General features: G+C 47.2%; 1 protein-coding gene across 1 annotated transcript; it reads left to right on the top strand.

Annotated features, from left to right (window-relative positions):
• Positions 1–9: 9 nt before the first annotated feature.
• ALAS1 (5'-aminolevulinate synthase 1) lies at positions 10–13,949 on the top strand. Its single transcript, XM_060631181.3, has 11 exons — positions 10–148; positions 1,137–1,356; positions 4,048–4,275; positions 5,075–5,224; positions 5,641–5,863; positions 7,027–7,211; positions 7,767–7,946; positions 8,297–8,461; positions 10,964–11,232; positions 11,910–12,072; positions 13,641–13,949. The coding sequence occupies exons 2-11, from the start codon at positions 1,158–1,160 to the stop codon at positions 13,799–13,801; spliced, it is 1,923 nt and encodes a 640-aa protein (XP_060487164.2). The 5' UTR covers positions 10–148; positions 1,137–1,157; the 3' UTR covers positions 13,802–13,949.
• Positions 13,950–18,287: the final 4,338 nt, after the last annotated feature.

The raw sequence follows: 18,287 nt of genomic DNA on the forward strand, positions 1-18,287 counted from the left end.
GCGCGGCGCTCACTCTGGCGGTATATTAGGGCGACGCCGCTCGCGGCCTGAGGGTTCCCGCAGACAAGGGCAACGGTTCGGTTCTGCTTGGCCTGGGTGCCTGCCGACTCCGCCACAGCCGCCGCCGCCTCTGCAGTCCCCCGCGCAGGTGAGGGCCCGCGCTTTGGGTACGGCGCCGGGCAAGGAAGTCCCCGCGTGTCTTGCCAGCCCGCGCCCCGCTCTCCCGGACGTTGGGACCCCATCCCCCACTGCACCCATCACCTGCCTGCTTGGGGTCAGCGTTCATCTCCCAGATTCTTAGCCCATTGGGCCGCCTCAGTATACCCTATTCAGCTCCCTCCTTACATTTCCTATTTAACTGGCCGCTTCTTTAGAATTCCTTTCTCATACTCTTTCCGTTATTCTCGAGCCCTCAACCCAAGGATAACCTCTGACCTCTCCCCGCCCAGGACTACGATCTAACTCCAGACCCAACACCCTCGATTTTATAGTTCCTGCCTCTCCCCAGTTAGCCCCAACCGTACTTCCCCTCGTTTTCCTGCCCTTCTTTATGTCCCCTCCTTTCTCAGTTTAGTCGTGTTAGAGCTGTGGGGGATGACCTCAGGGAAATCCTTGCCTCTGGGACCCAGAGCCCAGCTGGGTGCCTTCCTAGGGTCTGGGGATGTGAGGACCAGGAGAAGTTTAGGATCCCTACGAGTTCCTCTGCCTGGATGAATGGCAGTGACTTCTTCCCTAGCCTCACTTCTCCACCTGGGTGTGTGCCAACGTGTTTTATCTGCACTGTGCATCTTCCTCAAGGAGCCTCTGACCTCCCAAACCTGTTCCTGACTTGTCCCTTGTTGTCTCAGCCCCTTGGTGGTTAATCATCAGTATTTACTTCACTTGGTAAAGTTGCTTTACAGGTGCTTTTGTGTAGAGCTGGGGAATGAAAGGAGAAGTTGGTGACCTGGGTAGAGTATGGTCACCACTAATTAGTTGAGTCCCACATGAATGCTGTCCTTAGACATTATTGAGTGAGACTTGTTATATCCCAGGGTACCCTTGCTATAAACTGTGGGCAACACCTGAACCCAGTGACCTTGCAGTAGTATTTGCCTGATTATTAAGTGTTGATGTCACTCATTGTCTTTCTATAGGATCAGTGCACCCTCTCGGACATGGAGACTGTTGTTCGCCGCTGCCCATTCTTATCCCGAGTGCCTCAGGCCTTTCTGCAGAAGGCAGGCAAATCTCTGTTGTTCTATGCCCAAAACTGCCCTAAGATGATGGAAGTTGGGGCCAAGCCAGCCCCTCGGGCCCTGTCCACTTCAACAGTACACTGCCAGCAGGTCAAAGAAACCCCTCCGGCTAATGAGAGTAAGTGTCATTGGCAATAAAGTAGGAGGTGGCAGTGTTAGCATTCATCACTAGACTAGAAGCACTTCTAGTCCACAGCGGTGATGGGGGCACAGTAACAGAGGGAGTTACTCTGTGTCAGGCTTGATTCTTTGCATGGACTATCTCACAGTTGACATCCTAACCCTGCAAGTGTGCACTTTTAGTTTACCCATCTGGAAAGGTGAGACGGTGGCCAGTGTGCACCTTACAGGTTTATGGGTTGTATTCGATGTCTGTTGGAGTTTTAGTGTTCATCAGTACCTCATTCACATAAATATAAAGTTAGGATGTTCTAGTTCAACCTTTCCTTCATTAAATATTTGGCTCTTTGGCTTTTTTTTTTTTTTAAATAGGCTTTATTTTTTAGAGCAGTTTTAGGTTTGCAGCAAAATTGAGTGGAAGCTTTTGGCTTTTAAAGTTGTGACTTTTTTCTTTTCTAAATTATTTTTTTTATTGTGGTAAAATGCACCTAACATAAAACTTACCATTTCTTACCAACTGTACGTACAATTCAGCGGTGTTAAGTACATTCATATGTTTTTAAATTTTTTTAAGCTTATTTATTTTGAGAGAGACAGAAACAGCGAGAGCAGGGGAAGGGCAGAGAGAGAGAGACAGAGAGAATCCCAAGCAGGCTCCATACTGTCAGTGCAGAGCCCGACCACCATCCAATTTCCAGAGCTCTTCAGCATCCCAAACTGAAACTCTGTGCTCACTCAACACTAACTCCCCCCCGCCCCCCGCAAATACCATTCTACTTTCTGTTTCTGAATTTGACTGCTCTAGAAGCCTCACATAAATGGAATCATAGAATTCATTAAAGTAGTGATTTTTTTAATACATGTATCTTTATATTATGTATGAATCTTTAAATTTTTTTAATGTTTATTTATTTTTGAGAGAGGCAGACATGAAGCAGACTCCAGGCTCTGAGCTGTCAGCACAGAACCTGACACGAGGCTCGAATTCACGAACCGTGAGATCATGACCTGAGCCGAAGTCGAACGCTTAACTGACTGAGCCACCCAGATGCCCCTAAATTTTGTTTTTAATAAAGAGATCAGAGTTGGATGTAGTTTTTCTCTGGCTCTACCAGGAGAGGATGTGGCTTTTCAGGTTTCACTTAATCCTAGAGAATAATTTACCTTGTAAACTCTGTTAGGTGTATTCTCTGGATGTGTTTCTTGTAAGAAAGGAGTGTTTTGGTTTTTTTTTGTAAGCAGAAAGGATATAATCCTGTGTAGGATTTCTTTTCCTCTTTACTCTTTTAAGAGTTAGTTATGTGTTTTTCCTGAATAGTCAAGATCCTCTTTTACTATTCTGTCCCTAGTATAGAGGAAGTTGAGTAAAACGTGGCTTGTTCACTTGATAGACGTTGCAGCCATTGCAAATGATATTCACAGGCTATTTTGATCTTTATAATGAAAAGGGCAAAATAAGGAAGCACATGCAGAATAAGTAAAACTTTTTTAAACTTGCACATATGTAAAAAAATATGTTTTTAAAAAAACATAATTTACTAAGATGCCTGCAATGGTTATGTTTTGAATGATAGAATGCTTTTTTTCTAGATTTCCCACAGTGAATGTGTATTACTTTTATAATGAATGACATGAACTTCAAAGCAATTTTTTGATTTTATAGAAAATTTTAATGAAAACTGCATTGAGACATCTTACCAAGTTGTAGAAGTTAGCCTCTGACTCACAGTATTCCAGGACGATGCAGAATAAGACTTTACTAGAAGGAAGGTGAATGAATTTGCTTCAGGGGAAAGGAGAGTCATTGTGAGTAGAAGTACAATTATCAGCCAACTGTGTTAAGTCAGTGAACTAGTTTGATGCATTTAGATGAGCTAGTAGATGCTGTGTATGTGATATCCGTGTGGTTTTTTCTTGGCATATACTAATACTTTGAATTCTGTTAGACAAAAATGTAAAGAGTTCACTTTTAGCCTAATTTCTTTTGTTAAGAAAATCAGTAGTTTGTATGTTAAGCAACAGCAAGCCTTTTTGTCAAGAAAGTGTTTTGAAAATATAAGCAGAGAGGGGCGCCTGGGTGGCTCAGTCAGTTGAATGTCCAACTTCAGCTCAGGTCATGATCTCGGGTTTGTGAGTTCAGGCCCCACGTCAGGCTCTGGACTGACAGCATGGAGCCTGGAGCCTGCTTCAGATTCTCTGTCTCCCTCTCTCTGCACCTCTCCTGCTTGTTCGTGCTCTCTCCTCAAAAATAAACATTAAAAAAATTAAAAAATATATATAAGCAGAGAAAAAATTCTATGAACATTTCTCCTTACCTTCAAGAGTGTGTCCCCTCCTGAAATATGTTGTGTGTCGTTAGGGTAGATTCACTGAAATCCATCTCAAGAACTGTTGGCTGTCTGAAACTAGAAAAGACTACTTTTGGTGGATTTATAAGGGAAAAATACTGTGGGTTTGAAAGGTAGCTGGATCATGCCAATTAACTCCTCACAGGCACATTGATTCCAGTGAGGCAGATGAGAAAATGGTTCAATTAGCAGAATCTAATAAAAGTCAACTTGTGCCTAAAATGTGGGGGTAGAGTAAGTCTAAAACTTCTCTGTGAGGCAATAAGAGAAAGAAACAAGGGGCTTTCTTGCGTGTTGTGCAACCAGATCTGATGCTTCAGTTTTTCCATTTCACCCCCCAGAGGACAAAACTGCCAAAGCCGAGGGTCAGCAGGTTCCTGATGGATCCCAGCAGACTCCAGATGGCACACAGATTCCGTCTGGACATCCCTCCCTTGCCACAAGCCAGGGCACTGCGAGCAAATGCCCTTTCCTGGCAGCCCAGATGAGCCAGAAGGGCAGCAGCGTCTTCTGCAAAGCCAGTCTAGAGCTTCAGGAGGATGTGCAGGAAATGCATGCCGTGAGGAAAGGTAAACAGATGACTGGAACCATTAGGAGGAGTACAGAGGTCCTTTTGGTTCTTTTGATCCTCCAGATTTATGTATGAGCTCTTATTAGGGTAGTATTTGTATAAAAACTTCCTCTTTTAGGGCCAAGGAAGAAGGTCATCAAGATAGGAATCCGAGGACCACATGACAAAATGTGGGACTTTCTTCCTGGTGTGTGTGTAGGATATGACCACCTTTGATAGTAATTGCTTCATTTGTGAAAATACCCTGATGGTGTAAGCTGTTACAAAACTGCCCTTTCTTTCTTTCCTGCTATCTGGTGGGATAAAAGGTAAAAAATAATACTGCAATAATTGATGGTCTTAGGACTCCCAAGCTGTGTGTCTTACTGAGGGTGATTAAGAGGCAACCTTAATTCCAGTTGTGGCTATGTACACAGAGCACCCAAGGTCCCCAGAAAACCTCACCAGCAGAAATGATGCATATGGCTGGAATTTTTTTCCATGAAGAAAATTGAGATTAGCATTGGGTGGAGTGGGAAGGTGGGGAAGGCATGCCAACCAGCTAGAAAGCTTTGGACTTTAATGTTTATTAAAGCTGTCTGGTAGCTCTGAAAACAAAAGAAAACAACACCAGGCGTTGACCATTAAAATAAAAGGGAGGGAGAAAACTTCATACACTCAGTTACTACTCACTTTGGTTATGATCAGTTTTTCTTGGTGAACTAGACAGTAATTCACTTTTGACAATATTTTGACAATTCAATATTGTGAACTCAAAATAGAATGTTGGTTCCCTTCACTTGTTACTTTTGTTACAGAGGTTGCCCAAACCTCAGTGAACCCCAGTGTGATTAGTGTGAAGACCGACAGTGGGGAGCCAAGTGGGTTGCTGAAGAACTTCCAGGATATCATGCGAAAGCAAAGACCAGAAAGAGTATCCCATCTTCTTCAAGATAACTTGCCAAAATGTACGTCTCATCATTATTTGCCTGATGCAGGAGAGGGTTTTTAACGTAAACATACATTAGATTAAATACAAGATTGCATGGTGAGTTGTGGATTAAAAGCTCTGTGTTTTGCTTGATACAAGTAGGTGTTCTTGGCCATAGTAAATACAAATCCTGTTGGTAACCTGCCTTCTGTCCCTTAATACCTACCTTTCTGTGCCCTAGCCCTGTATTAAACAGTTGACATACACAGTCTCATTTGAAAGCTTCACGATCTCAAGATGAGGATGGCATGTAACTTGCCCACATGAGTACTTCATTAATTTGTCCAGAATCTCCCTGCCATTAGATGACCAAGCTGGGGTTGGAACCCAGGTCTTTTGCCAAAGCCCAGATGTGCTTCCTAACCATCAGACTGTCCCATCTTTGGTTTTTAGCTGTTTCCACTTTTCAATATGATCGTTTCTTTGAGAAGAAAATTGATGAGAAAAAAAATGACCATACCTATCGAGTTTTTAAAACTGTGAACCGGAGGGCACACATCTTTCCCATGGCGGATGACTATTCGGACTCCCTCATCACCAAAAAGCAGGTGTCGGTCTGGTGTAGCAATGACTACCTAGGAATGAGTCGCCATCCACGAGTGTGTGGGGCAGTGATGTAAGTAGCCCTCAGCTTTCAGATACCGCTGAAATTGCCAATTATTTGGCAAGACATTGATGATTTAGAGGGATTGGATCTTTTATGGGGGGAGTATTTAGCAGCTGAAAGTGTACCATAGCAAAATACTATTCTCAGCCTTTGAAAATATCTACAGATTACTTTTTTTAATTAAAAAAATTTTTTTAATGTTTATTTATTTTTGAGAGAGAGAGGGCAAGTGGGGGAAGAGAGAAGAGAGACACAGAATCCCAAGCAGGCTTCACACTGCACTGACAGCCCCGATGTGGGGCTTGAAGCCACGAACCGTGAGATCATGACCTGAACCCAAACTAAGAGGCGCTTAACTGATTGACCCACCCAGGCGCCCCTCTGCGGATTACTTTTAAAAGAACTCGAGCGCACAAGTAGTTGGTAGAGCCCCTTTGTGTATGAGGGTTCAAGTTTATTGGCTCATTGACTGCTCCTGTCTATTCACCCACTACCACTCCTTAAGTGAGTGTGCCTTTAACACCAGGCAGCCTTGCACAGAGGCATCCCTGCTGAAACTTCGGATGGAGAGCTATAAATCTAGCAGCACTGGAGGAAAAGCTGCTTCAAAAAGACATTTAAAAAGATGGTAGATCCTGTCATTCATGTTCTTTAGGAGGTTCGCCTGGCTGAGGACACTTGAGAGAGTTGCTTGTCAGAGTCTCCAAGGAGGCTTGCTAAAGAGAGTCCAGTCTGAGGTGTGTTGATAGATAAATCCCAACATTATGTGACTGGTTTTCGGAGGGTTTAGGTTCAGGTAACCGCCATCCAGGATGTCCCTGTAGCGACTGATGTGTTTGGAGAGAAGGGTATTTGTCAGAATAAAGAAGCCTTAGTAAATTAACTCAGCTAATACTAAGTACTTAGTTGACTGATAAACGAACACTTGTTCTTGATCCCTGGAGTTATCCTCAGGGTATCATCACCCTGGTGTTGACACCAAATGCCACCTAGTCTGAAGATGAAGTCAGTTGAAACTTCTGACTCCTGGTTTCACCATGAGAGAGTGCTAGATCAATGTAAGGTTCAGTATCCTAGCTCCTAGGGAGAGGAATGATTCACATAGTGTTCAGAACCATGAGATTTATTTTCTGCTCCCTCCCCAATTTTTTTTTTTCTTCTTTAAATAAAAGGGACACTTTGAAACAACATGGTGCTGGAGCAGGTGGTACTAGAAATATTTCAGGAACTAGTAAATTCCATGTGGACCTGGAGCAGGAGCTGGCTGATTTACATGGGAAAGATGCAGCACTCTTGTTTTCCTCCTGCTTTGTGGCCAACGACTCGACCCTGTTCACTCTGGCTAGGATGATGCCAGGTAAGGAAGCCTGTCATGGGTGCCTTAGAGTTTTTTGAGTTTCCTAGTAATAGCAGGGATATTGACAACAAAGAGGGCTTACCAAAAACAGTTAAGAGCAGTGATAGTATCTGGGAGCATTTTTCCTTGAATTGAGCATCGAGTGCTCACTGCACATGAAAAGTTCCAGCAGCAAATGATACTAATGAAGAAGCAGATTTGAAGGGCTGTCCTTAAGCTAATTGCTTCAAATGTGTGTTGTATGCTAGGAAAATCCTTTGGAGAATTCTGTTAATCATTGGTAGTTATCTTTTGATAAAGTTTGGAATGAGGTGGCCAGATTTAAGAGCAGATTGGTTGTCTGCCCAGTGGTTATTCTATTATACACCTATGGGCCTTCTCAAAAGAGAAGCACTAGTTCATGGTTTTCCCAGGAAGAAACTGGCAAGCAGTGTCTTTCCTACTGGGCAAAGCAGCACTTTCAGGGCAAAGTCTGTTGTCCCTGACTGTCTAGGAAATAATTTGTCTTTGGTGCAGATGGCTTGATAAATAGTGAGGTTTTTTGTATCCTGTTAGGCTGTGAGATTTACTCTGATTCTGGAAACCATGCCTCCATGATCCAAGGGATTCGGAACAGCCGAGTGCCAAAGTACATCTTCCGCCACAATGACGTCAGCCACCTCAGAGAACTGTTACAAAGATCTGACCCCTCGGTCCCCAAGATTGTCGCCTTTGAAACCGTCCACTCAATGGATGGTAAGTCTAAGTACAGGCCAGTCTGAAACCTTAAATGAAAAACAAGCTGGGCCTGGACTCTTTAAATAAAGTGTAATGCTTATTTTGTTTTTGCAGTTTCTTTTCATTCTGCTAGGAATTCGTATTTGGTGGACATTGTATAGGTTTGAGGGAACGTAGGTTTTTTTATTCTGGCCTTTACTAGGCTCTGAGAACCTTAGATAAACTAGAAACTGGGGGAAATTCATTGTCTTTCCCAGTATTAAAAATGATATCTTTAGAACATAAGCTGTTTTGTTCTGACTGACTCTTACCAAGCAGAAATTTGTGAAGCAGCAAGCTCTTCAAGGCAGTCTGTGTTCTTTCCTCAGGGGCAGTGTGCCCACTGGAAGAGCTATGTGATGTGGCGCATGAGTTCGGAGCAATCACCTTTGTGGATGAGGTCCATGCTGTGGGACTGTATGGGGCTCGAGGTGGAGGGATTGGTGATCGTGACGGAGTTATGCCCAAAATGGACATCATTTCTGGAACGCTTGGTATGTATACTCTGCACATTCTGTAATCTGCACTAAAGTTATATTTTCCTGGGGCTCCTGGGTGGCTCAGTCAGTTAAGCATCGCTCAGGTCATGATCTTGTGGTTTGTGAGTTCGAGCCCCTCATCGGGCTCTGCACTGACAGTGCACAGCCTGCTAGGCATTCTCTCTCTCCTCTCTCTGCCCCTCTTTCTCTCTCAAAAGAAATAAACTTTAAAAAAATTTTTTAAAAATAAAGTTGTATCTTCCTATCAAGGCCTCAGGACTACCTGGGGTCAGGTGAAGAGACAGTGTGATAGCATTTAAAGCCTGGGCCACTTTCTGGATGAGTTTGTATATTCTCAGTGGTGGCACAGCTTAGCAGAATCCCTTGAATCGTGGAGGCATGATTCCCAGAATTAAATCTCACAGCCTAATATGACAAATACCATTTGTTGCCATCCGAGCTCATTCCAAACATAGTTGCGGTTCTAGCTACATGGCAACAGCCTTTACTCTCTGTACTTCAGATTGTTCCATTATATTGAAGAATCCTAGCCATGTTTTAGAGCATTTGTTGGGACCTATGGGTTCAGGTGTGTGAAACACTGAGCTCTGTGCCCACTACATGGAGACCATTGCAGTTCACTCTGGCTACTCTGTATCTGCTCCTCCGAGGTGAGAAGCATTATCTCATGGGGCTGGCCGCTGTAGCCATGTTGCCTGCTGGGCATAAATCCCATCTGCATAGCTCCCTGGCTGTGTAACCTGGAGCTGCACCTCAGTTTCCTCACCGATACAGGTTTCCCCACTACCTGAAAGTGGAGTGTCCCTTTGAAACGTTTCGTAAGACAAGATGGCATAAAGCAAAGACACAGGTGCTCACAGACGCAGATCAAAGCTCTGGTGGCCTGACGCTGGGGTGCCGCCTGTGCTTCCCGGGGATAAGGCTGAGCAGGGCCACTTTCGTTGCTTGGGGTACGCGGTGCCAAACACTGGAGGCTATTTTCACCTTCCACTTTTTCTCATAAAAGTGAAAGCCCTCTCAGATTTCTTCCGGTGAGTGAAAACCAAGTACTAATGTAGGTCTTTCATAAAAGCAAAGTGGCATAACAACTTTTGAAAAGTAGGGATACCTGTATAAGGGAGCTAACAAGCCCTACCTCAGTTTTTGTGGAGAAGATAAGTAAACATGTGCAAGCAATTACCATAGGCCTTCTCTTTGCCTATGAGGAGTCTAAGATGAAAATGTGAACTATAAAACTCTGAAGATTTCAAAAGTTAGTAAGGCAGGGGCTCCTGGGTGGCTCAGTCGGTTAAGCGTCCGACTTTGGCTCAGGTCATGATCTCACGGTTTGTGGGTTTGAGCCCCACATCAGGCTCTGTGCTGACAGCTTAGAGCCTGGAGCTTGCTTCAAATTATCTGTCTCCCTCTCTCTCCGGCCCTTCCCTCTTGAGCTCTGTGTGTCTCTCTCTCAAAAATAAATAAACATTAAAAAAAAAAAAAGGCAGTTAGAGACCCGTGTAGCACTCTGCTGAAATGCCAGTTTACAGCCTGCATTAAGGAAGGGCGGGCCTAAAAGAGTGTCCACCAGCACTGTCTAGGGGCTGAGAACCTTGGGCAAACCAGGAGAGGTCAGGGGTCTCAGGGTAGAGCCCCTGCCAGGAGAAGAGCACTTGTTCATATGTCCTAATTACAGCAACCATTTTCTTTCAGAGAGCTCTTGTGATGCAGGCTTTGTGAAGGTGTAGTCATTGTGAGCTGGAACAGACTGGAGAGAGAAATTTTCCACTGTAAGAGCTTACACCAACCCAGCCCTGTGTGGGGTTCAAGCAGGAATGTTAATTACAGAACACAATGTTAACATCTAGAAGGACTCTTCTCGAGCTCTTAATCCTGAAACTTGAGCTACAGATTATACAAAGGGATTTGAGGAGAATCAAAAAGTGAGGTGGGCCCTAAATCAACCCTAACAGGTTCTGAGTTTTCATTTTTCTCTGGGCGATGCTGCTTGTCAGAGTTCAGTGTTTACTTAGGTAGGAGACCATTCCGGTCACACCAAAACAGTTGATGTCTTAGCTGGGTTACATTCTAGCCTCCGGGGGAATGCTCACGGCGAGAGGACATTGCCAGCAGCAAGATTCCGATCCTGTCCCAGAGAGCATCCACCACGTACCATGTACAACGTGGGAGGTGGCGCCCTGCCCACTGGGGGAGCAGCCAGTCTGGGTGGGAAGAGACACAGCGGCATGCTCTTCAGACGCACGGGATGGGTCGCTCAGTGCTAGGCCTGCTGTGGAGACCTGTCCTTTGATCCTAGTCAGATACCAGCGTGGCCATGTGAATTAGGGGAGGACCCTTTCATAACCTCCTCAACTTTCTCCCTTTCAGAAATCGGTGGACATCCCTTTGCTTTATAGTCTTAGGGCACATTGAGGAGACAAAGATCCTCTAAGGCTGTGCAGCGTCTTGCTGGTACATTTAGGGGCAGTTGCTATAGTAAATGTGGCTGTCTCCTCCTAGGCAAAGCCTTTGGCTGTGTTGGAGGGTACATCGCCAGCACGAGTTCTCTGATCGACACGGTACGGTCCTATGCGGCTGGCTTCATCTTCACCACCTCCCTGCCGCCCATGCTGCTGGCTGGAGCCCTGGAGTCTGTGCGGATCCTGAAGAGTGCTGAGGGGCGGGCGCTTCGCCGCCAGCACCAACGCAACGTCAAGCTCATGAGGCAGATGCTCATGGACGCGGGCCTCCCGGTTGTCCACTGCCCCAGTCACATCATCCCTGTCCGGGTAATGACCTGTCTGTGACTGGACTTGCTGGGGGCTGTGCCTCTGCACATGACGTGTGAGATGTTCTGTTTCATGCCTTCTTGAAGTTGAGGGAGGCAGGGGGGCTGCTGGGGCAGGGGGCTGTAGTCAGTGGCCCTCTGCTCGTTGCTGCCTTTGGCTGACTTCACAGTGAAAATGAAGGCTTTGAACCCAGCAGGCTAGAGCAGAGGTTCCTTCTCCGCAACACTGGCCTTAAAAGGGTAAACACAAAGCTTCTGTCTGAAAAGTTCCGGGAGCCTAAACTTGGCTCGCTTTGAAGTATGGCTTTTTATTCAGTTAATTTTGAAATAGGTCTTGCCCTTTCCACTGTAAATAGTGGCCTGTTGGTGTCACAGTTGAATTAGTAGAATTAATACAGCTAGTACAGTCAAAGCTGCTTCATTCCCACGGTATGCACATCCCTGGATAGGAGAATTAGCTGGCATCAACTGAAGTTGAAGCTTGGGAGGGAGATCAGTGTGAAATTGGCTTCTTATGTGGTTTCCATCCCCCGGACCATACTAAGCACAGCTGGGCCCTTTAAGTTGCAGGCTTACACTCCTGCTCGAGCCTGAGCCTCCTGAGTGCCGTGTGCATTAGAATTGCTGCTAAGAGGCAGTCCACGCTGTTGTGACCTTACCTTCTGTTGTCAAACTTAGGTTGCAGATGCCGCGAAAAACACTGAAGTGTGTGATGAACTAATGAGCAGACATAACATCTATGTCCAAGCAATCAATTACCCCACGGTGCCCCGGGGGGAGGAGCTCCTGCGGATCGCCCCCACTCCTCACCACACACCGCAGATGATGAACTACTTCCTTGGTGAGTACCTGGAGAGTGCCGGGACCTCCTCACTGGAGAGTTGCATAAAGCTGTCTTTGCGCTGTGTATAATCGAAGTCCTTCAAAGGCATTCAGAACTGTTTCTTTCTCCAGGTAATTAAGAATGCTCTCAGATGGTATAAAACTGTAAAAGACGTTTGTTTGGTTCACTTTAAGGGGTATACGCCTGCTTTTAGAAGCGCTGAGGGAGCCTGCTCATCCACCCACCGTTTCCATTGCCCCCTTGTCAGGGTGACTCAAAGATGCACGGTGACGGCTGGGGTGTAGAGAGAGGCCTCTGAAGGCTTTAGTCTGCCCTGGCCCTCTGGAGCTCGGCCTGGGGCTTCGATTCCCCTGAGGTGCAGTCCCTGAAGCAACCCCCCCCGCCTAACACCTTCTGATGAGTGTAATTGTTCAGTGTTTTATACTGCTTGTGGTTCTGTACAACCCAACTCAGCACCCCCATGTCCAACCTGAAGGCAGAGATCCAGGAGCTGCTTTCAGCCACAGGTTGCTTCTGCCTCCTGAGCCTCCTCAGGTGGTCCTGCTTGCCTTAAAACCGCATTATTGAGATATAATTTACATACCACAAATTTCACCCTTTTAAAGTATACAGTTCTGGGGGTCTTAGGTCCATCATGATGTTGTGCTACCATCACCACTATCTGATTCCAGGACCTTTTCATCACCCTGGAGAGAAACCCCATACCCATGAGCAGCCATGCCGTCCCCTTTCCCCAGCCTCTGTCAGCTGCTCACCCCTTTCCGCCTCTGTGGATTTGCCCCATGCTTTACATTTCACATAACTGGCATCATACCCTACATAGGTTCTTTATGCCTGACTTCTTTACAGCACCGTGTTTTCAGGGTTCACCTGTGTTGTAGCCTGAATCCTCACTTTCTTTTTATACCGAATAATCTTTTGTATGGACGTACCACATTGTGTTTATCCATCAGTTGATGGACATTTAGGTTGTTTCTGCTTTTTGACTGTTATGAAAATAATGCCGCTGGCAACGTTTGTGTTTGACTTTTTTTTTTTTTTAATGTTTGTTTATTTTTGAGAGAGAGAGAGACAGAGTGCGAGCAGGGGAGGGTCAGAGAGAGAGGGGGACACAGAATCTGAAGCAGGCTTCAGGCTCCGAGTTGTCAGCACAGAGCCCGATGTGGGGCTCAAACTCACGAGCCGTGAGATCATGGCCTGAGCTGAAGTCAGATGCTTAACTGACTGAGCCACCCAGGCGCCCCAGTGTTTGACTTTCTGTGTAGGCCGATGTTTGCATTTCTCTTGCATGCATACTCCCTTCAATTTTTTATTTTTTTTATTTTTACATTTATTTATTTTTGAGAGACAGAGTGAGACAAAGTGAGAGCGGGGGAGGGGCAGAGAGAGAGGGAGACACAGGATCGGAAGCAGGCTCCAGGCTCTGAGCTGTCAGCACAGAGCCCGACGCGGGGCTCGAACCCACAGACCGTGAGATCATGACCTGAGCCGAAGTCGGACGCTCAATCAACTGAGCCACCCAGGCGCCCCACTCCCTTCAATTTTTAAAAACTTTTTCCTCACAGAGAATCTGCTGGCCACGTGGAAGAGAGTGGGTCTGGAACTCAAGCCACATTCCTCAGCCGAGTGCAACTTCTGCAGGAGGCCACTGCATTTTGAAGTGATGAGTGAAAGAGAGAAATCCTACTTCTCTGGCATGAGCAAGTTGGTATCTGCCCAGGCCTGAGTGTGTCGTGACCTCAGTTACTCACTGAACCCCAGGCCGTGTCGTATCCACATAGTCTCCAGAGTTGTCTTTATATGTGAATTAAATTATATTAAATTTTAATCTATAGTAAAAGCACAGTCCTGAAAATAAATTCTTGTTTAAGTGACGGGTCCTGTTACTGGCCGCTGAATCAGAAAAATCATTTTTCCTCATGCCTTTCAACTTGGTCTGTATTGCTGAGATACGTGAAATGATGGGCATGTCCTGGTCCTCTGGTAGTGACTGCGGACACGGCTGGGGTGGCAGACCCTCCTGCTCGGCATGAACCCAACTTTGTCTTCACTGCCCACTGCCGCCCCAGCCCTGCAGCTGAGGGGCCCTGAGCAGGCCAGGCCCCGTGGTGGCCATTTCACTCCAGTTCCTCCCCTCTAATTGTGGTCCTGCCACAGCGGTTTCCCTCCCTGCTTTCCCTTCTCAGCTACTGCCTTGGCCTCAGGCTTCCCTGTGAAAGTAGGGCAGTCAGAAGGGAACTGCTTGTCTGTCCCCACTGAGTCCTTCAGCCTGTCTGCCCTCTATACCTGTGATTGTGTCCCTTGCAGAGACAGTGCACGTGTCCGTGCTCCTCTGTCTGACTCCTGCTTTTTTTTCTGGGTCCTATGGTTTCTAGCACCTTCCTACAACCACCTCTAACCTCCTCAGTCATGAGGTCATGAATTTGTTGCTGTTGGCCTACAGCAGGCTTTGTCACCCACCCACTAAATAAGCCAGCTCTCCCTTAGTCTAGACCCCCTTTGGGCTACTGCCCGTCCCCTCTGTTCTGCCTCTTTCCTGATCGGCTGCCTCACTTGGTCCTCTGTCCTGCGCCTGCGGAGGCTACTTTTTTTTTTTTTTTTTAAGCCACATTTTGTCTCTATCTTACCAAATCCAGTGTTTTTCCTTTCATTGGCTCTCCCAGTGGTCTTTGCGGTGTCTGTCCTTGGCCTTTTCACAGCTTCCTTCTCTGACCTGTGCTACCAGCCTCTCCTGAACACTGAACTCTCTCACGAACTGGTCCCTTTTTGAATGTTGGGCACCCACCAGCCTCATCTCTAATTACACTTAGCACTTCCCTCACACCATGTGATCTCTCCCAGCCCTGGGCTTTCAGTTCCAGCTGGTCGCTGCTGACTGCTGTCGAACTCCTCGAACCACACAGGTCCAGAGGGCACCTCGGCCTGCCCACTCCTCTGCCTTCTCTTCCCTTGTCTTCCAGCATCTACCCACTTACTTTGGTCCCTCATGGAGAAGTCCGCTATCTTTTCTCACACGAGACTGTTGGCAAAGTCCTATAAATTCTAACATACGTGTCAGGCTAGCCCACTTCCTGTCACCTCTGCTACTGCGATCCCAGGTGTGCCATCATCCTGGCATCTGCCCCAGCCTCGACCCCATACGGTAGCCTGAGAGAGCTTTTAAAATTATAAAGTGTATTATGTCCCTCCCCTGCAGAGAACTTTCCTGGGCCTTCCAGTGGCACTAGGATTAAATTCCAGCTTGTTCACACAAGCTGACCATATTCTCTGCGGTCGGGATCCCATCCCACCTCCATTCTCGATTTGTTCACTCTGCTTCATGTGTTGATGCACTCTCCTAGGCCTCAGACCTCCCAGGTGCGCTCCAGCTTCTGGGCCTTGCTGTTAGCCATTGTTTCTTCCCTGGATTTTTCTAGCCTGGATCATGGCGTGGCTGCCTCTCTTTACATAGGTCAAGAGTCCTGAGGAGACCTTTCCTGAGCCCCGGGATAAGGCAACCCAGCCCCTCTAGTGTTCTCACTGTCACTTGACCTCCTATTGTGCTGCCCTTCCAAGCACTGGTCACTACCTGCAATGACTTTCCGCTGTTGATCATGTGCTCTGTCTCCTCACTTCTATATCCCCAGTGCCCAGCACAGTACCTGACACACAGCAGGCACTGAGCAAGTGTGTGTTGAGTGAAAGGGGGTTTTCTTCACTGTAGCTGCCGTAATAAAACACCCCAGACACCAGGAGACATCCATTTCTCACAGTTCTGGAGGCTGGGAAGGTCAAGATCAAGGTGCTAACAGATTCAGTTCCTGGTGAGAGCCCTCTTCTTGGCTTGCAGACTATTCTCTTCTTGCCATAAATTCACATGACCTTTTCTCAGAATGTGCAGAGAGAGGTCTCCTTCTTCCTCTTTCTCTCAGGCCACTAATCCCACCATGAGGGCCTCACTTCATAACCGAATCTAATTATTTTCCAAAGGCCTGCACCTCCAAATGTCACCACACTGGGGTCAGGGCTCTAATACATGAATTCAGAGAGTACACATTCAGCCCATACCAAATCTACTTCACTGGAAAACATAGGTGAGCTGAAAGAACCCCAAGCAGCTGGAGGACAAAGACAATGCCCAGCCTTGCTCCCCTCTCTTAGCTCTAGAAGGGCAGCTGTGGCTCTCTCCTCCCTGGAGACAGTTGTACTGGCATTCCTGCCTGGGGCGCACCCTTCTCCAGGACTGGCCCTAGAGAGAGGGGCTGATTTCTGGTCCCATCAAATAAAGCCACACATCTAGGCAGCCGCGGGGCACGATGGGAGGCAACATCACCTCGCAACCACCATACAGTTCCTTTCTGCTCAGGAAACATGTCTCACTTGCTTTCCCAGCCCTGTTCCCACATGAGCAGCTGGGCTCTCCCATTGTCCCCCCCCCCCCCCCCTCCCAACTCACCCTGTGTTCCCACGCCGGGAACTCCCTCCACCTCTTTTCCTCCCAGTGTGACTTGTTCCTCCAGCCTGGGTAATGTTTCTCTCTGAATACTTAGCAAGACTCCCCTTCCTTCTCATAATACCCAGAGCCAGCTGGGTCAACGAGGTTGGTCACCTTCCTTCTCTCCTCACTGCTACTCGGGGTTATGAGAACAAAGGATGGTGGTACCATCTGCAGGAAGTGGATGGGATTCATGAACTGCTTAAAAATGAGAAGCTGGGCTTCTAATAGGGTCTTGAGTGTAGAAATGTGTGATACCATAGAAATTTTCCAAGAATATGGAGACGTCAGGAGCATTACAGTATCCTTGAGGGAAAGGTTGTGGTCGTCGTTGAGCTGAGTTGTTGTCGTTGAGTTGTCATTTCCAATCTTAGCGGGGAGAATTTCCTTACATTTAAGTTTTCCTCTATCAGATTTCCCTAAGTCTTGTGCCCAGACCTCTGTTTGTCTAGTACTCACTGCCCCATGACAGCAAAAAGCACAGGAGGCAACACCAGGGTCCTGCTCCCAGCTTCCTGTGCCCCTGATTCAATCACATCTGCCTCTGAAACCCGTTCAGTGCTCCAGGTGGAGGGTCAGTCTCTGGGTACAGAGATGAAAAAGCAAAGCCACATCAGCATGAGCCCCTTACCTAATGATAATGACTGGGGGCTGCTAGGTTTCTCAGACCTTCACACACGTTAGCACCAAGCCTTCTAACAGCCTGCAGAGTAACCCCGGCCACCCCTATTTACAGATGAGCAAATTGAGGCTCCAAAGGGGAGGTCGCCCACCGCCCAAGATAATCCAAATGGCAGAGCCAGTACTTAGCCCAGGTGAGCTGACTTGAGTGCCACTCTTCCCCAGCCTTACAGAGCCAGGCCACAGCTGGTGCTCACGCTCCATGTCCAGCAGTGCAGAAGAGAGAGCCTGTAGCCAGCCATGGGTGCCCTTCTTGAACACAGCGCCATGGCAGTCCCTCTCAGCAGTCCCACCCGAGCTCAGGACTTGGGATAATGGAGCTCTGTCCCTTCTGATCCTGGAGACAACAGCAGAACTTTTTTCTGTAGGTTGAATCTAGGGCCATGTATCTTCAGACTCACTTAAGCCAACAGTCATTCTACCATAGCCCCCATGCTTCATCTCTAAAATGCTCTTCTGAATCTGAGGCCCCAAAAGAACCAGAACTGTGAGCATGAGGTAGGTGGGTACATGAGGGTTCCGTCTGGGAACTGCCTGAGGGCAGACTCAGCTGTCCTGAGATATAGGCAAATTGTGTCCCCTGCATGCAAAACATGGGGCCCTGGATTGGGCCCTGCTTCCCGCTCCTAGGTGTGGCCGGAACAGCCTAAGAGCTGTTTGGCAAGGGCCTCCCCTAGACTCCAGCCTGAGTGAAAGTTCTTGTTCTCTTTTCTCCCCAGGCACAGGCCAAGGAAGTACGTGGGGCCATGCCATTCCTTCTGCCTGCTCCTCCAGAAGCTGAGAGGCCCTCTCAAGAGGCAGGATAGAGCCCATGTGGGACTTTTTTTTTTTAAGTTTGTTTATTTATTTTGAGAGAGAGTGGTGGGGGGGGTAGGGGAAGAGAGAGAGGGAGAGAGAGAATCCCAAGCAGGCTCCGTGTTGTCAGCATGAAGCCCAATGCAGGGCTTGATCCCCACAAAAATCGTGAGATCATAACCTGAGCCGAAAACAAAGAGTCAGATGCTTAACTGTTTAACGGACTGAGCGACCCAGGCTCTCCTATGTGGGACTTCTGACT

The sequence above is a fragment of the Panthera onca genome, chromosome A2 (genome assembly GCF_046562875.1).
Source record: "Panthera onca isolate mPanOnc1 chromosome A2, mPanOnc1 haplotype 2, whole genome shotgun sequence".
Lineage (NCBI taxonomy): Eukaryota > Metazoa > Chordata > Mammalia > Carnivora > Felidae > Panthera > Panthera onca.